Source organism: Lagenorhynchus albirostris, chromosome 2, assembly GCF_949774975.1.
Source record: "Lagenorhynchus albirostris chromosome 2, mLagAlb1.1, whole genome shotgun sequence".
NCBI lineage: Eukaryota > Metazoa > Chordata > Mammalia > Artiodactyla > Delphinidae > Lagenorhynchus > Lagenorhynchus albirostris.
Genome location: NC_083096.1, coordinates 44,528,446 through 44,553,926, shown reverse-complemented (window position 1 = coordinate 44,553,926; position 25,481 = coordinate 44,528,446). Strand labels below are relative to the sequence as shown.

The window sequence follows — 25,481 nt, the reverse complement described above, 5'->3', positions numbered from 1 at the left end:
AATGAAGACGAAATAGGCAGTGTACCTGAAAAAGAATTCAGAATAATGATAGTAAAGATGATCCAAAATCTTGGAAATAGAATAGAGAAAATACAAGAAACGTTTAACAAGGACCTAGAAGAACTAAAGAGCAAACAAACAGTGATGAACAACACAATAAATGAAATTAAAGATTCTTTGGAAGGGATCAATAGCAGAATAACTGAGGCAGAAGAACGGATAAGTGACCTGGAAGATAAAATAGTGGAAATAACCACTGCAGAGCAGAATAAAGAAAAAAGAATGAAAGGAATTGAGGACAGTCTCAGAGACCTCTGGGACAACATTAAATGCACCAACATTCGAATTATACGGGTCCCAGAAGAAGAAGAGAAAAAGAAAGGCACTGAGAAAATATTTGAAGAGATTATAGTTGAAAACTTCCCTAATATGTGAAAAGAAACAGTTCATCAAGTTCAGGAAGCACAGAGAGTCCCATACAGGAAAAATCCAAGGAGAAACACACCAAGACACATATTAATCAAACTATCAAAAACTAAATACAAAGAAAAAAAATTAAAAGCAGGAAGGAAAAAACAATAAAAAACACACAAGGGAATCCCCATAAGGTTAACAGCTGATCCTTCAGCAGAAACCCTGCAAGCCAGAAGGGAGTGGCAGGACATATTTAAAGTGATGAAGGGGAAATACCTACAACCAAGATTACTCTACCCAGCAAGGATCTCATTCAGATTTGATGGAGAAGTTAAAACCTTTACAGAGAAGCAAAAGCTAAGAGAATTCAGCACCACCAAACCAGCTTTACAACAAATGCTAAACGAACTTCTCTAGGCAGGAAACACAAGAGAAGGAAAAGACTACGATAACAAACCCAAAACAATTAAGAAAATGGTAATAGGAACATACATATCGATAATAACATTAAATGTAAAAAGATTAAATGCTCCAACCAAAAGACATAGACTGGATGAATGGATATAAAAACAAGACCCATATAATATGCTGTCTACAAGAGACCCATTTCATAACTAGGGACACATACAGACTGAAAGTGAGGGGATGGAAAAAGACATTCCATGCAAATGGAGATCACAGGAAAGCTGGAATAGCAATTCTCACATCAGACAAAATAGACTTTAAAATAAAGACTGTTACAAGAGGCAAGGACACTACATAATGATCAAGGGATCGATCCAAAAAGACAAAACAATTGTAAATATTTATGCACCCAACACAGGAGCACCTCAATACATAAGGCAAATACTAACAGCCATAAAAGGGGAAATCAACAGTAACACAATCATAGTACGTGACTTTAACACCCCACTTTCACCAGTGGGGCTGGGTGGTTAGGAAAACAGGGACAGATTGGTAAAAGGATACCAGCTTTTAGCTATATGATGAATAAGGTCTGAGGATCTAATGTATAAAAGTCAATCCTTTATATTTTTATTATTTTAAATAATCTGGCAAGATAAATTTCCTCAGTCCTTTGTAGCGCATTGAGCTTTGACACGTAAGAATTTTATGAAGATAAATTAGTGAAATAAACTTTGACACTTTATAACAGCAGGAATGATTTCACCGTTCAGAAATGTCTGAAGTATGCTTTTATTTTTTCAGCTGCTTTGCATTAGAGAACTTTCATCACGTTGAAGGTGTGGTAGTTTTACACAAGTTTTAGGTGTTCATAGAGTTGAAGTTGATTGTCACTTTTGTCATCAATCCTCTGTAGTGTCCCTGTTGAACCCAAATTTTCTAATGCTCTTCCAATTTCTAAGCCCTCCCCCAACCCATATTCTCTATATTGAACTCAGTAAAATTTTGTTCCACCAGAAAGCCTTTTCTTGACAAAAACCTTATAACACATAAATTATTTCTTATTTTGCCTGCCTTCAAGCATGAGCATTTATGGTCTGTTCCATGAATTACCAACCTCACTTGTTTTGGGGCACTTACTGCTGGAAAAGCTCACTCTGGAATTTTCCAAATTAAATAGGTATAAGGTACACAGAGGGTAATAAAAATGGATATTATCAGCAAAAGACCTTCTTCTTTTTTTTTTTTTTCGGTACGTGGGCCTCTCACTGTTGTGGCTTCTCTCGTTGCGGAGCACAGGCTCCGGACACGCAGGCCTAGCAGCCATGGCTCACGGCCCAGCCACTCCGCGGCATGTGGGATCTTCGCAGACTGGGGTACGAACCCACCTCCCCTGCATCTGCAGGCGGACCCTCAACCATTGCGTCACCAGGGAAGCCCAAAAGACCTTCTTAAGAGACCTCAAAATGTGACATTTCTGTGGTGGATTTGCTAAGATTTCGAAACTAATGGAACTGGGTTTGTCAGCACTCCAAAAGTGGACCCATCCTCCTCAGGAATAGACACTCATTAGACAAACTCACAACAGTGTTGTATAAGATTAGAATGCTACTCATTAATCTATGATGAGAAATCTCATTGCCATAAGTCTACAACACTTGTATTGGCATGACTAGTGCATTCACTCCCTACAGACTCATATACAATGTGGGGGGTACCTTGTCATCTGAAGGTTGCCTGGAGTCAGAACAAGGGGAGACTTGTTCCAAGGCTTTCTTCTGGGCCCTTGTGTATTAACGTCTAAGTTTATTTTCACAGGATGGTGTACTTCCCCCTTTGTGTAAGTTGTTGGTGGGGAGGGGCTGCGAGGAGAGCTTCATGATTTTAAATTCCATAATATCTCCAATCTGGACCTCCTAACTGAACTTCTGATCCATATATCTGACTGCCTGCTTCTTTCTTCCACCTGGTGTCTAATAGACGTCTCAATTTGGCATGCCCAAGCTGAGAGCCTACATTCTTCTCCTCAGTCCATCACCCCTTTAAATCAACTTCCTGTGGTCTTCATTGTCTCAGTTAATGGCAACTGAGGTATCATCCTCAGGCTCCACTTCTGGTCTTCAGTAAACCCTGCCAACTCTGGCTTCAGTAAACATCCAAAACTGGCCACTTCTTTCTGCCCCACTATTACAACCCTGGTCTGGGTCACTATCATCTTCCACATGGATTAATGCAGTGGCTTTATATCTGATCTCCTTGCTTCTGACCTTTTATCCCCTACAGTCTAATTTCAACACAGGGCCTAGAGTGATCCTTTTAACACATGTCATATCATGTAACTCCTGACCTATGAAGGTATAGTTTGGATCTTCTGTCTAAATACAGGAAAATGTAGGATCACAGTACTACATATACTCTTGAAATGAAAGTGAGTAACAGAGTTAGCATGACCATGTATGTGATATATAACTGGGAGTTCTCTGAATTAATGTCTGTGCAGAATATGATGTTTCTTAAAGGGAAAGTAATAAAAATGTGCTAATTTGAAGCTTACATGTATTATTAAAACTCAGCGGTAATAACAGCAGTTGCTTAGACTTTAGACAAACAATTTTTTTTAAGGGGGAATTGGTTAGGATTACTAGGACATGATATTAGAAAGTAGAGCAACTTTTAGTCCGTTTCTTTTTATTGTTTTTAAGTTTTCCACAGACAGTGCACCCCTTTATTATCTGCATCCAGAGTAGACTACTCCCATTGCCAGCCCTCAGTACACTCCTGGCTTGGGCTTCATTCTGAATGTAACAGGGAATCATTAAAATTTTTGAGTAGAAAAGTGCATCACAGTTTAGGACTATAAATTGATCATTTATAATATAAAATTGAGACTATAAATCTGATCTTTTTAATTTATTACTGGAAGGTAAGAGCTAGTTAATTTGTTTTCATTGTCTTTGTCTCATTTCTCCAACTAGATTGTCATGTCTTATAAGGCAGGGAGTGTGTTTCTATTTCTTTGGTATTCTCTATAATATCATGTACTGTCCTTTATATTCAATAGATGCTCAATAAATGCTTAGTGACTTCTATGCAGATTCTGAATTATGGATTCTATGCTATACTGCAGGGTAAAAATGAACTTGAACCTAGGGGGAAAGGCTCTCCTGGTTACCCAGAGGAGTGTCTCTCTCTCTTAGCCAGGTCAGAGTGGAGTGAAGCCTGCCTCTGCTATCATGTAGGGTTTATCACAAAATGGTTGTCTTGGAAATGTAGTAAGTCATTCTCACATCAAATTCAATATAGATTTAAAGGCTTTAATATTTTTATGTAAGTTAATTCTTGACAGTTTACTGTTCAAGTAGTGATAATAATATACAGATAATCAAATCACTGTTTTGCAAGCCACTTCTCATTTAAAACACCTGCATTGATTTTTTTTCGCTAGCTATTATTTCTGATTCACTCTTGAAAACTGTGATTTTTCCTTATGATAAATTTAGAAAATAGACAAGATTATTGAAATCAAAAGGCCAGCCCTGCCTTCTTACTAGTTGTGTGACTTATGAACTTTGAGAATGTGCCTTAGGTTTTCCGTATGTAAGATGGAGATAACCATTCCTGTGTCGAAGAGCTATTGTGAAGTTCACTGTAAAGCTCTTAAAAGTATCTGGCATGTAATAAACACTATAAAAGTGCTTTCTATTATTAATAGTAATATTACATGGATGGTTTTCTGGGTAGGCTCTGATTATTAGGTGGGTGCACTTATGCCTAACCCAGCCTTTTAAACTACTTTTGCTTTGTTGCATTCATTTACTGAACAACTTTCTACCACTACTGAGATTGAAAAATCTTCATCCAGTGCTACTGAAAAGCATACACTGGCCTTTTTTAAAAAATGGACTTAATTCTAGAGATATCTCCACTGCATTTTTAAATCCCAAGTTAGCTAACCAAATAAATCAAAACTAATTAGAGCCTGATTTAAGACCACACCTGCAAGTTTGTACCCTGTTCAGCTCAGTGTTGAAAATTTAGTGCTGAGAGAGGGCTTGTCACAAATGAACACAGGGCCCAAATGTTACCTTTTCACATACTCTTAACTCTGAGGGTAAAGATCTGATATACAATTTCTCTCTCTTTCCTCCCTCTTTCCTCTTTTCCCTCCTTCTCATATATATTTATTAGGAATTTACTATATCTATATCTCATGCATTGTGTTAGGTTGAGGGGATATAGTAGTGAACATGTCATCCATAGCTTCTGTTCTGTCTCATGGGACAGTTTAGTAGAGATGACAGATGATAAACAGCAACAACAAAGATACAGATATATGCATAATTACAAGTTGTATCTAACACTTTACCATATTTCCATTTTCCCACCAAAAGGACAAAAGATGTTCTGGAGAAATTCATTTGGATATAATTTTTTACATTAAAAACGTCCTTCCGTATGGTATCAAAACAAATAAAATACTTAATACCTAAAATACTTCAGAAAAATATTTAACCAAGGAGGTTAAAGCTGTATACTAAAGACTATAAGACATTGATGAAATAAATTACAAATAAGTGGAAAGGTATTCCCTACTCATGGATTGGAAGAATTAATATTGTTAAAATGTCCATACTACCCAAAGCAATCCATAGATTCAATACAATCCCTGTCAAAATTCCAATGGCATTTTCCACAGAACTAGAACAAACAATCATAAAGTCTGTATGGAACCACAAAAGACGTCAAATAGCCAAAGCAGTCTTGAGAAAGAACAGAGCTGGAGGCATCATGCTGCCTGATTTAAAACTATATTACAAAGCTATAGCAATCAAAACAGTTATGGTATGGCTGTGAAAATAGACACATAGATCAATGGAACAAAATAGAGCCCAGAAATAAACCCACACATATATGGTCAGTTAATTTATGACAAAGGAGCCAAGAATATACAATGGCGAAAGGGAAGTCTATTCAATAAATACTGTTGAGAGAACTGGAGAGCTTCATGCAAAACAGTGAAACTGGACCACTATATTACGCCATTCACAAAAACTAACTCAAAATGGATTAAAAACTAGAATGTGAGATCTGAAACTATAAAACTCCTAGAAGAAAACGTGAGTGATAAACTTCTTGACATAGGTCTTGGTGATGATTTTTTGGATTTGACACTAAAAGCAAAGGCAACAAAAGCGAAAATAAGTGGGACTACAACAAACTAAAAGGCTTCTGCACGGTAAAGGGAACCATCAACAAAATGAAAAGGCAGCCTATTGAATGGCAGAAAGTAGTTTCAAATCATATATTTGATAAGGGGTTAATATTGAAAACATAAAAAACTCATACAACTCAATAGCAAAAAACCCCAAACAATCAATTAAAAAGTGGGCAAAAGATCTGAAAAAACATTTTTCCAAAGAAGACATACAGGGCTTCCCTGGTGGCGCAGTGGTTGAGAGTCTGCCTGCCGATGCAGGGGACGTGGGTTCGTGCCCGGGTCTGGGAGGATTCCATATGCCACGGAGCGGCTGGGCCCGTGAGCCATAGCCGCTGAGCCTGCGCGTCCGGAGCCTGTGCTCCGCAACAGGAGAGGCCACAACAGTGAGAGGCCCGTGTACCGCAAAAAAAAAAAAAAAAAAAAGAAGACATACAAATGGCCAACAAGTACATGAAAAGGTGTTCAACGTCACTAATCATCAGGGAATTGCAAATCAAAACCATGATGAAATATCACCTCACACTGGTTAGAATGGCTATTACCAAAAAGACAAGAAATGACAAGTGTTGGTAAGGATGTGGAGCAAAGGGAACCCTTGTGCACTGTTGGTGGGAATGTAAATTGGTACAGCCACTATGAAAAACAGTATGGAGGTTATCCCCCAAATTAAAAATGATCTTATAATCAAGAAATTCCACTTCTGGTATTTATCTGAATAAAATGAAAACATTAACTCAAAAATATATTCATTCTGTGTTCATTGCAGCACTGTTTACAGTAGCCAAGACATAGATGCAACCTAAGTGCCCACCTACAGATGAATGGATGAAGAAAATGTGGCATATATACATACACATACTGAGATATTATTCAGCCATAAAAAGAAGGAAGTCTTGTCATTTTTGACAGCGGGGATGGACATTGAGGGCATTATGCTAAGTGAAATGTCAGACTAAAGAAGACAAATAACATATGATTTCACTTATATGTGGAATCTAAAACAAAAACAAAACAACTCATAAGATACAGAGAACAGATTGGTGGTTGCCAGAAGCGGGGGTTTGGTGGGCTAGGCGAAATGGGTAAAGGGATCAAAAGGCACAGACTTACAGTTATTAAATAAGTAAGTCTTGGGGATGTAATGTACAGCCTGGTAGCTATAGTTAATACTATTGTGTTGTATATTTGAAGGATGCTTAGTAAATCTTAAAAGTTCTCATCACAAGAGAAAGAAAATTGTAACTACGTGTGGTGATGGGTGTTATTTAGATTTATCGTGGTGATCATTTTGCGATATGTACAGATACCGAGTCATTATATTGTATACCTGAAATGAATGTAATGTTACATATCAACCATATACTGATTAAAAAAAGAAAAAAGAAAAAAATCCTTCCAAACAAAGTTTTCTTCAAATTCTATTCTTGAAGATGTATGCAAAATTTATTTTACTTCCATTTCTACTTAATACTGTGCATTGTATTTCATAACACATAATAATGTAGGCTAGTTTTGTGTTTTGCAATAATATTTGCATTTCCTTCCTGAGTTGAATAGAAATATGAACTTATTTTTAAATATTGATTATTACATAGGATGCAAAATATTTAAACTAAGAGAGTGTATTCAGGAACAAAGGGGCTTATGTAAAAAATAACTACTGAGCCAGAATCAGTCTGGTTAGGTGTTTAAAAGGTACAAGAACTCTTTCAAATATCAGTTTCCCTCATTTATAAAATAAAAGAGCTGGGTTAGATGTTCTCAAAGGCCCTTTGAGGTTTAAGCTGCTACAAATCATGAGAGACTATTTTTACATTAAAACTTAATGTACAATTAATGGTTCCCTAGTGAGTTGAAACAGTTTTTATGTTAGTGAAAAGGTACTGATTCAAAGGATCTCACATTATTCTAGTTCACTTCTTTTTGTCATTATAATATCAGTATAAGATCATTTCCAATCTCATGAGAACATTTCTCATGGTTAGACAGAGTTGTTGTTTTTTTTTTCTTGTATGTGGCAACATGAGAGGCCAGAAACCTCACTTATGGTGATCTGTGGCTTGCAGGGATCTACTTTTACTCACATGTAGGTAATATCCGTATTTTCTAACAGTGAGTTGCATCTGTTTTCAATTTGATTTTTTTCTGTAAGTGGATAAAAAAAGTATCATGAGTATCTTTCCCAACAAGTAGTATCATGATACATGGTAATCCCTTTGTGAAAGCCCCATAAATGTTGATGAATTGGAAACAGTATTAAGAATAAACCAAAAGCCTGCTTACATTTCCTACCATTTAAACACAATTGTCTTATGAAAATGCAACTAAATAGTTTTCCATTTTCATAAGAATGCCTAGAACTTAATGCCTTCCATCCATAACTAACAGACAACAGGATAGATTTCCAGTGATATATCATAACCTTTCTACATTGGGTTTGAAGGAGAGGTATGTTTGAGGAGTCACCCAGAATACACTATACATTTAAGTAAAGGTGTATAAAAAATTGATTTCACTTTTTTTCCTACTTAACACTACTGCATTTCATTGTTGAACTTGAGATTCTATACTATCCTTGTTTTCTAATTCTTTTCTTCCCTTACATTGAGAATTATTTATGGCCACATTCTGTGTCTTGTCCTTAAAACAAATGTTCTATTTATCTGATTTCTCTTGTCCTTTGCCTTCTTTAGTCTCTAAATCAGACATTATCCTCAAACTTATTTATCCCCAGTCAAATTTATCAAGTGCTTTCTCAGACAGTAAGTCAGTTCTTTGCATTTCCTTGAGTTACGCAGTCATATTCTATGTTTAAGACATAAGAATGTCAACACTCTGATTATTAAAACATGTGTTCTATTTAAGATCAAATATTAGTGATAATCAGTCTGGTTTCTGCAGCCGTATGGATAGATTTGATGAGCAGAATGATTCATACCTTTCTGTTCAAGCATGATAGGTCACTCAGAACCCATTTTTCAAAATATGGCATCTGCTTCTTTAGACAATTATCTTGATACGTGCTTTATTTCATACATAAAATTCCAGGTGCTTTATAAGGTTAAACTTTGAGGAAATATATTATTTGATTTATGGAGTAATTAAATGTAATAGATTTTTTTGTGCTCAGTTAGTTGATGATACCACTACAGGTGTTTCTTTGTAAAATACCACATTCAGTGTATTACTCCTCTGCATAAAGTCCTTCAGGAATTTTTCATTTGGGTCTTTAGGATAAAATCCGATTGTCATAGCTTTACTTTGTGACCATACATAGTCTGCCCCTGACACGAGCTTCCAACCTCATCTTCCACTTCTCCCTTTTCTGAGCACTTAACTGTAGGCAGTTGGATGCACTCATGTTCCTAACATATATGAGTACTTCTGTCTCTCTGTGTTTCTTCAAAACTTCTCTTCTACCTGGAATGACTTTGTGTCTCTTTTTCATTTACAGAAATCTTATCTGACTTTCATGGATAAGTGTTTTCACTTTGCCCATGAAGTCATTATTGAAATATTCAATTAGGGGAAGAGAAGGGAATTTAGTTGGAGATGGAGGAAAACATCTGAATATCCACTATGGGGCAAGTACTGTGATGGGCACCTTACATACATTATTTCAACAAGGGCTCCCTGTTTCATGAATTCCCATAACAGTCTTTTATTTAAGAAGACATCGTTATTATCATCATTATGACCAACTTCATGGACATTAGTACATATCCCACCTTTATTATGTGTAGAGCGGGTCGCTTGGTTCAGGGTATACAATGATAAAGGAGCTGGGGTTCTTGACCTTGGAGGAAAGGTAAGAAGATTTATTAAAAACGAATAATGCAGACTACAAAATAATGCAAAAAGATACTAGTTCAGAGAAGAAGTGTGATTACTAAATATTGACTAAAAATATGTTCATCAACACTCAGTACCTGGAAGAGTACTTTGAATGATAAACCTTTATTTAATGAATGAACATAATTGCCTCACACTGTTAATTTTATGATAATATGTCTTAGCCACTTTCCTCATCCTTGAGGACAAAAAAAAAAAAAATGGGAGGATCCTTTTTACAGAGAATTAAGTTATTGCACAATACTTGTTTGATTCATTGATTTGTGGCTACTACTATTGAAATTTCAAGTATGTTTTTGTTTATTTTGAGTAGCTTGGCTGTAGCTTAATATCCAGCACTGTTCAGTGTTTTATGCATAATTACAAGGGATATAGTCTTAAAGGATATATGAGCCAGAGAAAGATCTGAGATGGAATAAAGCTTAGTATGATTTAGAAGTAATTGGGTAAGTTTAACTAAGCAGTACCTGTCCAGTCATGACCTCTTTGTTTAATGAGGAATTGTGTTTGCTGTTGCAGAACATTTCTGTGGACTGGAAGGTTTCCTTGTTCACAGTGAGTTATTAATACCCTATTATAACCCAGTTTCTTAATATTTTCCCAAAGCCTAGTTTTCAAGGACACACCACTTAAATTGGTGGTGAAATATTTTTCCGTTTTAAAAAAATACAGTGGTTACTTTTCCCTTTATTTTTCACTTATTTATTTTATCATAAAAATGAATATTTTGCCGGCATGGCAATTATTTTTCAATAATTAATCTACTATATATTATAATATACAATATATAATTATAGTATACTCTATTACAATAATTCAATACCCAATATATTGAAATTGGATTTGATAATTTGCGAATTATCTTTTATAAATTGGACCTTAAAAGAAATCCAGAAAGAAAGAATGGAGGGAAAAAGAATCTCAGTATCGCCATTACCATGTTTTTTATAGGTTCTTTTCATTTCTCTTGAGAAATAGAACTGTCTGTAATACCTCTGCATGTAATATCTCTGCACAACTGGTTTTTGGACACTGTAATCTCATTTTGAATATATTATTCCAAGATATAAAAATTGAAATCTGTGCATGAGTTAAACTAGCATTTTATTCTGAACCTACTATAATAAGTGGATGTAGGGAAAGTTTGTCTTTTTTTTCTTTTTTTTATACAGCAGTGTGTACATGTCAGTCCCAAACTCCCAATCTATCCCTCCCTCACTCCCTTCCCCCTGGTAACCACAAGTTCATTCTCTAAGTCTGTGAGTCTGTTTCTGTTTTGTAAATAAGTTAATTTGTATCATTTTTTAAAAAAAATTTTTAAACAAAATTCACATTTTATTTATGTTGAAATAAACTCTACAAAATTGATTTTCTTCACCAAAAATAACAGCAATATTTTCTGTATTATTCCTAGATAAACCACAAAACACTTATTTTTGTAGGTTTTCTAGGTTTTGCTTGTAAATCAAGATGAGGCAGTAGATACAGTCATGGAAAAAGAAGAAAACAGACAAATCAGTTGTCAGTATCCATGCTCTCTGATCCTGTCTTGAGCATGAAACAAGTGTTCAACATATACCTGCCAAAAAAGATTATGAAGATGTAGGCTCAATAAAGGAATGCAGACAGCAACAACCAGTTATGGAGCAACAATGGCAGGCTCTTCCATTCAAACTTTAACTATAACTTGTTCCTTTAACTTCATTTGATAAAGACAAAATCTACACTGAAACCCTTTTTTGGCAAGCTCACACATTTCTCTTACAGTCTGATAATTTTCTTAACTGTCCCTTACAGATTTTTAACAGCATACTTAAAACTCCTACTATTCAAAGGTCATTCATGAGCTTCCTTGTAACATTTTATAAAATGTATTCCTTCCTCCCATACCTCCTTAAAATTTATTTCTTCAAAGTTGATAATCTGCCTGTATCATTTTTTAGATTCCACATATAAGTGATATCATATGATATTTGTCTTTCTCTGACTTCCTTCACTTAGTATGATAATCTCTGTGTCCATCCATGTTGCTGCAAATGGCATTATTTCATTCTTTTTTATGGCCAAGTAGTATTCCATTGTATATATACCACATCTGAGTAGTATTCCATTGTATATATATCTCCATACAGTTCTCCATAGTGGCTCTACCAATTTACATTCCCACCAACAGTGTAGGAGGGTTCCCTTGCTCCACACCCTCTGCAGCATTAATTGTAGTTTTTTTGATGATGGCCATTCTGGCTGGTGTGAAGTGATATCTTATTGTAGTTTTGATTTGCATTTCTTTAATAATTAGCAAAGTTGAGCATGTTTTCATGTGCCTCTTGGCCATCTGTATGCCTTCTTTGGAGAAATGTCTATTTAGATCTTCTGCCCATTTTTCCATTGGGTTGTTTGTTTTTTTGATATTGAGCTGCATGAGCTGTTTGTAAATTTTGGAGAATAAACCCTTGTTGGTCTTATCGTTTGCGAATATTTCCTCCCATTCTGAGGGTTGGGAAAGTTTGTCTTAACTGTGATGGAAATAAACCTCACACCAGTACAGAAAGTGACGGAGTCGTGTAATTAAGCACAGTCAACTACTGCACCAGGAATTCGAGGTAGTATAAAGCTGTAAATGTTTTGATATTACTCATGCTTTTTTTTTTCTCTTATAGGTGTTAAAATGGGTAGAGGAAGCGGTTCAGGCTTCCAAAGTTCACCTCTTGTCAACAGATCATTTGGAACAGGCTGTAAACACTTGGAAAATTCCTTTTGATCCCAGTCTAAAAGAGGTTACTGTGTCTCTGAGTGGCCCTTCTCCAGTGATTGAAATTCGCAATCCTTTAGGTGAGATATATGGGACATTCATATAATAAAATAGAAAAACCATGAAAGGTAAAAGATTTTTTTGTATACTTACTTGTTCAAATTAATGCTAACTTTATGAATAAATTCAATAAATCCAAAAGTGACTAGGGAAGATGTTTAAAAATTAAAACTGAATGTTTTTAGTGATAAGTATTATTGACTTAACATGAGATTCAAAAAGCTAAAACTCCTAATAATTTAAACAGATCACATGTACTAACTTAATTGTAGGTAAAGTATCCAAAATAAAAAATATTTTAATTGAACCTGAAATCATATTTTCCTCATCTTTATGTGGGGAAATACTTCACAATAACTTATTCTGTAAAATTCAGTATTTTATGTTATTTTTAAGTGAATCACATGAAAAAACTCCTCTTAAAACCACTGATTAATTTTTTTACTGTATCATTTTCTAGATACATTTTAATTTTATAGGAGACAATCATTAAAAAACAAATTCATGTTCTCATTAGAATGATGTTTTAATTTACTTTGCTTCCTCAGTAATTGTATAGTAGAACCCTAAGTTTTGGCTTGATTCCATTGCCAGCTGAATATTACAATAAGACTTAATGTTGAATAGTAATCTAATAAAAACAGAAACCTCATTTTTCTTAATATTTGCATTTAGAAAAATTTTTTAAACCTATTGATGTTTGCAAAATATTTTTATTCCCATTGTAGCTTTAGTATGTGCTACATTTTTTTAACCTATTTGTGAATATTTGTAAATGGGGAGGGAGTAACTATCTTTCTTACTTATTTGAGTCTTAGAAAATAACTAATACCTTAAAGAAAATAGCGTATGAAATTGTCCTCAAAGGCTTCATCCACACTAACAATCAAATTGAAATTTACAAGCAAGCAAAATCTGTTTTTCAAGACTTCTACAGGTTTGGTCTTAAAAATGGATTTGTCTTTAGAAATGGATTTGTCTTTTTAGGTAGCATTCTTCTAATACCATCCATGCTACCTGTCCAGGAAAGATTTGTGTTTTTCATCATCTGGATACTTAAAAGTACCTGTAACCATTGCCTTAAGTTTCTGCTACTTTAAAAAGTCATTGATATTGATATTTTAAAAGTCATTTACAGTGATTGTAAAGCTTTTGATGCAAACATAGAATTCTTATAATTAATTTGTTTATATAACTGCAGAAGTAGTCCATAGGAGAGCCAAGAGTGAAGTGAATAAGTAAACTATGGCTTAATTCCAAATTGGCTTTTCTTCCTAAGTTCCACCTATCATGCTACTTCATTACACTGCCTCCTTTAACTATTCCTATGACAAGTAAAAGCCTTCAAGCTGTGCTTCGTGGAAAACTGAAGTTGTACACTTTATGCAAAGATATGCCCAGGGCTCTTATGTTAGTAATACCCTGAGTGATCTTCCAAAAGACATTTATTCTGTTTTACTGTTTTTGCCATCTATCAAGTGTAAATGTCTCTGGGGACTCCACATAACTGCTTGGTAGCCATAATAGTTACCTAGGCTGGCTTTGGAAATATGATTACAGCCTGTCATTTGTTACTCTCTTTATAAGATCAAATCAGCATAGCAAATAGGAATGTTACTTCAATTCCAATATCCAGAAATGCTAAAGTTGAGTATATTTTAGATATAAATAAAATAATGTTTTGAGCTAGAGGCACAAATGTCCATCAGGTAATTTGTACTGGAAATGTATACAGCTAATATACATAGCTGAAAGAAAGATTATGCTTGTTACCATTATGTCTATCTTGCAGGGAAGCTGATAAAAAAGGGATTTGGCCTGAATGAACTATTAAATATTCATAACTCTGCCAAGGTGGTGAATGTTAAAGAGCCAGAGGCTGGAATATGGACAGTGAAGGTATTTTATAGTCTATTTGTTATTTTATTTTGGTGTTGACATGTTTTATAGAGTGTATACAATATTTATATCTTCTCTAGCAATCATAGAGAACGCTTTTACTAAAAAGCAATATACATGGTGTATTTGTAGGAGGTGTCTTGATCACATGAATGGATAGTGTTAAGTTTTGATGACCACTAAAGGCATCAATGCCACTATAAATAGACTTAAAATTCTTGGATAGTTTTCCTATCATCAAATCTGCAGATTGATCGTGTTAGCCACTGTCTGCTTCCAAAACAATCAGAGGTGGAGCCAGTAGAGAATGATGGTTGGGGCATAGGCCCCAGTATGGAACTGCCCTGGGTTTGAATCTCAACACCGCCACTTAAAAGCTGCATTACATCAGAACTATAACTTCTCTGTGCCTTGCTTTCCACCTCTGTAGTGTAGGATGGCAATAATAGTCCTTTCCTTCATAGAATTGTGCTGAGAATTAAATTAAGATGGTACAAATGAAGTACTTCGCGTAGTTCCTGCTACAGAATAAGCTCTCAAGCACTGCTGGTTATTGGTATTTGGTGGATGCACATTCATTGTGTACTTTAACACAGAATGGTATTTGTATCCTAGAATTAAATTGAGTAGTATATATTCACTCTAAGAAAGCACTGTATTTTGGCAGTATGGAGGAAAGAACATACCCTCAAAATTCAGGATGCCATAAATCTGAGATCTAGTTCTGTTGCACATTATATGTGGGACCCGCTCTAGTACGTGGTCTTAGTGGCTTGCCCATATTTCTCAAAATTTTCAGTGTGCTCTGGCCTATTTCCATCTCAGGTACCTGTGTTTCTGTGTCTGAGAGGCTTTTTTTTTGTTTAACCTGAACAGGAGAAGGCTGTTCTTCCGGAGGATGAAGCCCCTCAAAAGCAGCTTTCAGCCCCTGCAAGGAATAAGCTCCAGTGAGAGCAGGCTTAAAAGCACACCCTTTATGGGCTGCATTCTTTTTCCTGTGTTACCTGCTCTTTGCTTATTAGCATCCGTCATACCTCCCAAATGAACAACTTACTCTAGAATCCTTCCAGGACAATTCAAATGAAGATACCCCTTACATCATTTACTCTTTCATTGTCTCAGCTTCCCTCCATAAAAAAATGGGATCAATGGGCTCATAGTTCAAATTATTTAGCTTCTGTGAAAGTATGCGGAGGTGTTACACTGTAGAGATTCGAGGTGCTATTTTTGCATGCCAGTTTTTTTTAAGGAATACTTATGTTAACTTTACCAATTTAAAGAATGAAAGTTTTCATTGTAACTCCATTTAAATCCTAGAATATCAATTTTTTATTCTCAGAACTCTCAGCCTTATAAGGAAAATAGAAAGTGTAATATGGATTTTTAAACATGGATAATATGGGATAAGGGTGTAAGTAAAAAGGCAATGTGAGATAAAATTAGTAATTTTTTATTGAATAGATCAGAAATGGTCCCATCTGCCTGTTTTATTCACCCAGTTCCTTGCACATAGTAGTTGCTCAATATTTATTGAGTGCATTAGATTGTCAACAATGAAGTGTTTTGCTGTTATATTTTAAATAAATGTGGCCAAATTTGATGTTATAGTTATTTTGACCAACTTGCCCAAAATATGACTAGATTGAGTCTGACTTTCTGTGACCACAGTAGGAAGGAGTATAAGAAGTTCTGAGTCTCTTTATCCGTCAAACACTTTAATTTAAGCATGACCTAAGCCAGCAGTGTCCTGAGCTAGCAAGTTCACTAAGGTAATTCATTCTTGCTCTCTGAATAGTGACATTAAGTTGTTTATCACTGATTTTGAAATATGTACAAGTGATGACACTCTTCCGTATTATTAGCAACTTATTGTAAAGTATTTGAATCCATTTTGCAGGTGATTTGGATTGCTAGCAGTGGTATTTCCTCTAGTAAAACTCTTGCCTAGAAGAGGGATATTTTATATGTCTGATGTTTTTCCTTTTGCCTAACACACCTATTCATTCAGTCTCCATTCAGTAAACATTTACTGAGCATCTGCTTTTGGCCATGTTCCGTGATACTTAATGGGCACTGAGTACATCTTAATTGATAATTAGAACAGAGAAGCACTGAGGATTAGTCTGTGAGTGAGGAGAGAGAGGATAAGATGGTGGGAACACTGTAGACAAGTTTCTAAGCTCGGTCTCCTGTAATTAAGAAAACAATAAAAAGACACAGTACCTATTACCATATTACCTTAAATTTATATCTAGTCATCACCAAAAAGCTTCTGGTCCTGATGTTACACAATTTCTAGAGTACAATTCGTGGTAACTAAACAAAGGATAAGCATTACAATGCAAGTAAAGATAATAAACTTATTTTGCTCCTAAACGAAATGCCAAAATAATGTATTGGGTTGGTGCAAAGGAATTTGAGCTGAATCTACTGACATAAATATGGCTGTTGACTTTGGATCTCCCTTTTGAATGGCTAATGAATGATAACGTTTTACACGTGTGCTTTCTCAAGCGGAGAAATGTCTGAGATAAGATAGCACATCCCTGGTGCCGTCTCCTGTGCACTCTGCTATCTGGCAAGTGTCTGCTCTATCAATGGAATTACTAATGGCTTTTTGAATGTTTCACATAACAGTTTTAATCTCAAGTATGGAGCACAGGCTATCCCTTAATTGACCTTAGCCTGGTATTCAAGGACCACCTAATTGAGCCTCAACCAATCTTTCTGGTTATCTTCTATCACGTGCCTTTCCACTCTAATATGCTTTTGCAGTGTCTCTCACCCTCTCTCTTACCACATTCTCATGGTCCATGCTCTGTCTCAAGCTGTTGCTTCTTTCTAGAATGCTCTTCTTACTTTATGTCTGATAGATAACTACCCACTAATGCTCAGCTCAAATGGCAACACTTTCATCAAGATTTTTCTGACTTTTTTCATCCAGAACATTCTCTTTTCCCTCTGGTTTTCTATTGCAATTTTCCTGCACCTCCCTTTTGCATTATTTTTCCCCTTTATGTCATATTTATTTCTGTACAGATTTTGTCCTCCAATTTTGCTGTAGACCAGACTGTGTCACCAATATATGCCATAGTGCCTGGGAAAGAACTGTATAAATATTCATGAATAAAAATTAATACACTTATTCTGATGATACCCAGGGAAGCAGGCAGAAGCATTGGTTTAGTTCACCCACAGTTGATATACTGACACAGAACACTTTATTATGTCCATGATTTGAAATGCTATGAGAGTGGCGATTTCTTTTCTTTTGTGGTTCTCCTCTGAAACCCTGGTAATTTCTTTCTGTGATTTAGTAGGACATTTTCACTAAACATAGACAATGAGTCAACTCATCAGTACAGTTCATATAAATGACTTGGATGTTTTAGGTTGCCTGTGATGCAGGGGAAAACATGCCAAAAAGAAGTCACTGAAGTGAACTGCAAGTGTTATTAAAAACAAAGAGAAGGTTGTTTTATGCCCCTAAATTTTCATTTGTAGGGAAGCTACAAATCCTGAATCTAATTTCTGAGAAAAAATATAAATTTTCCATTCGGGCAGCTGTATCTGTGTATAGAGTATTTGAACATAACCACGGAAACTCTCAGGCCAAACTGTGTGCTCTGCCCTTTAAGGGAAACTTCCTGCAAAGACATGAAATAACTGTCAGCACCCATTAGGTTTAGGTGGTACAGACTTTCTATTAGTCTAGGATTATCAATGTGATCATGTAATTTAGCACATGCCCTGGGGTGTTTCCATTAAGTAAATTTGGCTAAACTGTCCTTATATAATCTCCTAAGGAGAGAAGGGAATGTACCCAACCACATGATTATATTGAGATTCTGAGACTAGAAGAAATATTCTGTTTGTAGATAGTTATTTTGGTTGCCAGAGCCTACTAATGTATTTTCTATAGGATAAGGATGTTTTAGAAATCATACTCAAGTGACACAAACTTGCTAAGGAATCGTAATTAAATAAGCCTCAAGTCTACAAAGGACTGCACAAGTAGAATATTATGCTGGCCTCCAATTATTCTCACCTGGTGCCTCTTTTGAATAAGCCTTCAGACTACACCAGGTGGATTATTTAAATGGATTAGATATGGCATTAATTCACTGTTTAGGAATGCTGTATAGTAGATTTTTTCCTGGAATATTTCCCAGTTATTTTGGTCTGCCAATATCAGACTGTCAACCAAATGGAATGTTTCCTTTAAAGACATACCTGTACTCTTGTGGTTTTTGTATAAATGTGTAGAGGTGTGTGTGTGTGTGAACATATACAGAATTTACTCTTTGTTTTGGGTACATTTCTCTCCTTGTATCACATTTCTTTAAACATATAATACCCAATAAAATGATAGTATTTAAATCTAGCTGGCTTTATTACATCTTTATGGCTGGCACAATGCCTAGCCCACAGTAGATTCTCAATAAATATTTGATTAAAACCATAATATTCTTTAATTTGTAAAGAACAGTATGTCATATAAGAGTAAAAACTTTAAAAAGAGATGGATGTCTATTTTAATTCAAGATACACTACTTAGTATCTTTTTGACCTTGAAGAAATTACCTAAACCTCTCCAAGTCTGAGAAAAACGGGGGAAAATAATACCTACTTAATATTGTCATGATTAATTTAGATGTTGGTAAAATGTTGAAATGGTTTCTGACACATGAATGGTAAAATTAGTTAAATCTGTTATTCTCCTGAATGTGTGTACATTGTACCTATATTTTCTATCAATTCAGATACACATAAAGGTTTTATTTTTTACTTGGTTTATTTATTATTTTATAAAACATTGAAACTCCTTAGGAGAGAGAAGTTAAAGCCAACTCCATCAGTCACACTTTAATTCAGTTTATAACGGGGCACGACTCACATTTAGTACCAGGAGGAATTCTCCCGGCTTAATACAGGAAAGTTCATTCCTCACTGATGTCACATGTCCTGTGAGGGCTGACAGGTGTTCTACTTCACATGGTCCCTCAGGAACCCAAGCTGATGGAGGTACCATCATATTTTGAACACGTGGCTTCTCTTAGTGGGGAAAAGACGAGACCATGTGCATTGAATAGAAAAAAGGAAGGGATTGTGTCACTTCTCTGATGAGAATTTTTTGTGAGTGACAGACACGCTTTACTTCCTTTATAACCCATTGGCCAGGACTATTGTCATGGCCTAATGGTCTGCTGGAGCTGGCTCACAAATGGCTCGTGTAGAGTCAGTTATGCACTTTCTCTTCCCAGCTCTGTGTTCAGTGACATCCTGTTGAGAGCTTGAAGTCAGCCACTGTGGTAGTATTTACATCACAGAAATTGGCAAATACCCCAAATTAGGGCTTTCTCTTTTCAGAGAGAATTTTACCAACACTCCACTAACCTGACCCCTCCTAAATGAGAGTGTATTTAGAAATTTAGAATGGCAAATGAATAGTTGCGTGGTATTATTGGTTTCTATGCCATAGCGTCCAAATCAACTCAGAGATTATGTTATCCTAAAATGCTGTGCATAGACCTAGAAAGAGTATTGAGCTTGGAGTAATTGCCATTTAACTTCCTGTCTAAACCTAAGCAAGTAATCATTTCTTTGAGCCCCAGTTTCTTTATGGTGCTATAAAATCATTTTTGGATGTAACAGGATTTTGTGAGATAATGTGTGAGCACACTTAGCATAATGTGTCTAGAAAAATTCAATGAATTCTTGATGACTCTGGCATTAGTTGGTCCTAGGGGAATCTAAGGAAAAGTGCCAACATTAAGCATTTGGATGACGTAGTATCATTTATTAAACCTACATATATTAAGTGCCTATTGAGTAAGATTTTATAGGTGATATATATGATATAATTATTGACTTCAGGGGCTTTCAATGTAGAGAGGGCTTTCAATATTTAATAAGCCTTTATTTTATCCTTAAACTAAAAGTAGATCCATCTGCAATAGAACTGACCAGGAAGCTATCAGAGGAGCAACTAATTTTCCCTGGAGCTCTCCATGGTCCTTGCTTCATGGTACTTCAGCCTGTCCTGCTTTTTCATTCCTCATGGACTCACTCCAATTCAGAAGCCTACACTCTGGTCCACTCTGCTCCTTCTTTCCTCTTACTGCTTTGTGGATCATGGCTACCTATTTACAATTATAGAATGCCAGTGGGTATCTAGTCTAACCTCATCTTTGCCTCAGGTCTGCTCATACTACAGCAGCCTCTGTATTCCTGATTCAGATTCTTCTGCAACTTGATCAACATGACATTCTAACTCAGGATAGTAGTGTAACTCATTATGAACCTTTATAAATTGTATGAATAAATATACTCTTTAAAATACAACTCTCAGAATTTCAAGCCAATACAAACCCAGTTCAGTGTCTAGTGCCTAGGAAATTTCCTGTTACGTTTGGAACCATTATGTTCCAAGCATAAGATTTCCCTCTTCTTAACTACGGAAAGCATGAGGTGAGGATGGCTCTGTACCAGAGTGATGCTTCTAGATATTCTGTGGTGGAGAGATGCTTTTTGGAGCCAAATTCTAATTTTATTATAACCCACAGTTTAAATCTACATGATATAAAGAGCAAAGAGAAAAACATTAAATCAGTAATTTTTGTCTTACTGATTTAATTATATATATAGAAAATGGTGCTAAGATGGCTAAATAATTCAGAAGGGAAGAGAGGAATAAGAAATACACAGCTGGACTTCCCCTCTGTTTAACTTCGTTACGGAATTAGCTGAATTTTCTTCACCCCTCCGAGACCTTCTTATCATTTATTTCTCCTCCAACACCACTCTGTCCATAACATGTGAGAATCCAAAGCCTTCTAATGCTTCTGGAGTTTCCTGAAGACTTACTTTCTTTTGGTCTCCTTGCCTCCTGATTATTTGTGTGTTGATTCTAATCTTTTGTACTTCGATGGAGGGTAAAGCTCAGCCCTTCAAAAATTTCGTAGGAAATCCACTAACAAGAATCTTTTGTGAGTTTAGTAGATTTGCCTATAGATTTGGGGACATATCTTAAAGTGAGTTGTGTCCTTTTGCTCTCTCCTTGCCCCCCATCCTTCTTTCTCCCCATTTTGTTTCTGCTTCTCTCCTGTGGATAGACTCAGAAATTCCATATTACTCTTCTATTATGTAGAGCAGTTGGGTATATTTCAGCTTTTAGCTTGAAACCAGCATAATCCAGTTCACTGAGATGATCATGAGAAATGCATGGGGTAGCAGCAGAGGTCAGTTTCTGGAGCCTCACTGAGTTTACATCCCAGGTCTGCTACCCACTGTTTATCTGTGACTTTGAGCAAGTCACTTTACCCTTCTGATCTGTGAAATGAAGATAATTATAGTATTATCTCACAGAGACTTTTGTGAGGATTAAACGTGATAATTTACATAAAAGATTTGCCTGCTGTACAGAATGCATTTTGTATATGTTGGTACTTTTCTCCTTCATCCATTTACTTGTTTGTTTAACCATCATTATACATAAAATCTTTTTGTTCCTATGTCAATAATACTTGAAAAAAGGGAACTCAGCTAAGAAACAGACTAAAATAATAGCTTACTTTAAGAAAACAGATTAAAATAATAAATTATTGGCACTTTCTCGTGATATATTGTGTTCCTAAAATAATGTCCAAGTATTGTTGTAATTCTTTTAAGAGAATGATTCGAGAATGATAAATGCAGGCATGAGTATTAGAGGTAATTTTAAAATAAGTTAGCTTAAAATTTTTCTTTGCATTTTATTTTTAAACTATAATTTTGGTTTATTTGTGATGTCCCTTGCTTCCATTACTCTGATTAACCCAGAGCTGGATGTCATTGTGCATAAAAACTGATTCGCTTGGAAATATCTTTTACTTACAAACCCTTTTAAATTCTATGCAGGCATTCCTACCGTTTACAGTATAATATATAAATAAATTAAGATTTTCTTAACTAATTACGCTTCCTATTCTTAGCATTTCTCAGAGAATAGTAAAACTATGTCCTTATCTCCACCTACTTTTTTGCTATGCTATTTGGATCAAAATTAATTTATTTTCCAATAATTTTATAGAGATTGTAAAGGACTCCCTCTTCATCAACTCAGCTTTATTTTTAATGTATTATTTAGCAACAGGATAGCATATTTTCCAACACTTAGGTAATTTTTAAGTTTCTCACTTAGCTGTTAAGCAACATTTTTATTTTTTTTTTTTTGCGGTACGCGGGCCTCTCACTGTTGTGGCCTCTCCCGTTGTGGAGCACAGGCTCCGGCCGCGCAGGCTCAGCGACCATGGCTCACCGGCCCAGCCGCTCCGCGGCATGCGGGATCTTCCCGGACCGGGGCACGAACCCGTGCCCTCTGCGTCGGCAGGCGGACTCCCAACCACTGCACCATCAGGGAAGCCCCTAAGCAACATTTTTTAAATGGACTCGTTATCAGTTGATTTGTGCACAGACACTTGGTAGACGATTAGCACTTAACAACAGTCATTAGGCGGATTGCGTGTTATATTTACCCTTGGTAGCCTCAAGAGCTGTTTTATCATAAGGGACTTTCTGAGCAACAAGACAACTAACAACAATAGATGATGTCAGTGAAAAAATCTAAATCAACTCATAATATTGACCATTTCATTTCTCTTTTACAAGAAACCGGTAGACAATAGTGTCTTCACTATAGCTCTACATTATCTAAAGCAGTTGAAAGTAGACTTAGCAAGGTTTTGTATAGCCTTGTAGGAAATCCTCGACTTAAAATTGGTTTATGATTGTAGTTTTTTTTTCTTGTCTGTTATGTGAAATTCAGAACACATTTTCCTTTAGAAATAATGCAATAAGTGGTGGTACTGAGACTCCTACACTTACACTTAGAATCCTTTGTTACCCCTATGAAAATGAGCGATAGTAATAAGCAGCATCGTTTATACTAAGAATACAACAATGTTTTCATGAAGATGTGTTTTTTTTCTTTTTCCTCACCTTCATTTTCCTTTCCTCTGAGTTCCTGCAAGTTCTGCTCAATGAGGAACATGATTGGTAGCAACAGGGACATATCTCCTCACCCTTTCTGTCCTCATTGCCAAATAATGGGTCACAGTGATGTAGGGAAAACTGTGTGGTTTGCTGAGCCTTGGAGCTGGCTTATCTTTAACAATGCTGTGGCTTAATCTAGCTGTTCACTATATTAAAATCATATATATATATATATATATATATCTTTTTAGCACCTTCTGTCATGCTATGATAACTAAATATGTGTTTCTCAGTGCTGAGTGGAGAGCCATGTTGGCATACTGGTGTTATCATGTGAATGCTTTCTCTTACTCCTATATTCTGCTTCTACCGAAATGCTGCTATCATATAATCATTTTATTTTGAGACAAAATCTCAGTGATCAATGTCATAAAATAATGGTGAACTCTTGTTCATAAGCCTTTAGATGGTTTTTGACATACATGTTCCTAAACTCCACTGATTAGAGATTCTGATTCAGTAAATCTTGGCTGGAGCTCAGAGTCCATATTTTTACAAACAACCAAAGTGATTTTGTGTAGGTGTAGATATAGGTGGTCCTTAAATCATATTTAGAGAGATATTGATGTAGAGGCTAACTCTGACTTACCTTGCCCTTGGGAGACAATGTAGCATGGTGGGGAAGAGCCCAGAGCCTGACTTTTGGATTAAAACCCCACCTCTGCAAGTTAGGAAACCTTGTGAACTTGGACAAGCTGTTGAATAGCTTTGGTGCCTCAACCTCCTTATCTGTGCAGTGGGGATAATGACGATACCTACCTTATAGGGTTGTAATAAGGATTAAATAAGCCAATGTATTCAAAGAGTCTGGGTACAGAGGAAGTGCCCAATAAATGTTAGTGTTTTATCCTGTGACCCTAATCCAAATTATCAATATTTATTATTTATGCACATATGGGTAACTTCAGTGCTTAGCTATTCAATATCTTGTTCATCTCCCTTAGGAGGTGTTAACTGAACTACAGGCTAGTCTGTGCTTTTATATATGTGCCTTTTCTGTAATTCTGTCACTGCATTTACTGCATCCTCTTGAAGATTTCGCTTTCTCCATCTGACTGTCTCACTGGCCATAGACCCTTACAGTGTCAGGACCTTCTTTTCACTCATATTTGTATCTTGAGCACTGAGTGCCTTGGCTGGACACTGCTGAGCTGAGGATGCCGTTTGGCTAAAAGTTGGAGAATGGTCAGCTCTTGTGCTTGTCCTGGCTGTCTCTTACCAGAGGCAAAGAGAAGAGAAATATTTTCATAATAGAACCTGGATGGTGTTTAGGGGAGAAGATTTAGTCATTCGTTCATTTCACAAATATTTCCTGAACATTCACCATGTGAACCAAGTCCATTCACTGTGACTACCACTGGTAGTCTATCTTTTACCACTGGTCATGCAATATAAAACTCAGCTGTACTTTAGTCCCCTGGGATATGTATTACAAAACTTGCATTGAAGTTACAGAATCACAGTTTAGTTCAAAACACCCAGATCAAAAACCTCAGTGATCGGACATCAATCCTAGTTAAGCACTCTGCAGCTTCCCATACTGGTTAGTGTCTAGTGTGACCTGCATCCTGGATCAACTGCTGATAGAGTTTGTCATTAAACATTTTTCAGACGTCTAGCAGTGGAAGGCACTCTGTTCGCATCACCGGCCTCAGTACTATTGATTTTCGAGCTGGTTTTTCCCGAAAGCCCACCCTGGACTTCAAAAACACAGTCAGCAGACCGGTGCAAGGTTTGTATGTTCTCATTACTTCAGTTGGCATAGTAGATATTGAAGTGCAAAAGAGTTCTCAGACTGTCTGTGATTTTATAATTTTGTGGTATTCAATAAAATTGGGAAACATAGCA

General features: G+C 36.0%; 1 protein-coding gene across 1 annotated transcript in view; it reads left to right on the top strand.

Annotated features, from left to right (window-relative positions):
- The window catches only part of HMCN1 (hemicentin 1), a 526,172-nt gene that overhangs the window by 166,585 nt on the left and 334,106 nt on the right, over positions 1-25,481 (top strand). The window contains exons 5-7 of the mRNA XM_060131555.1: positions 12,550-12,721; positions 14,494-14,600; positions 25,245-25,365. Of these exons, the coding sequence (XP_059987538.1) occupies positions 12,550-12,721; positions 14,494-14,600; positions 25,245-25,365 (400 nt within the window). The remainder of the gene's footprint in view (positions 1-12,549; positions 12,722-14,493; positions 14,601-25,244; positions 25,366-25,481) is intronic.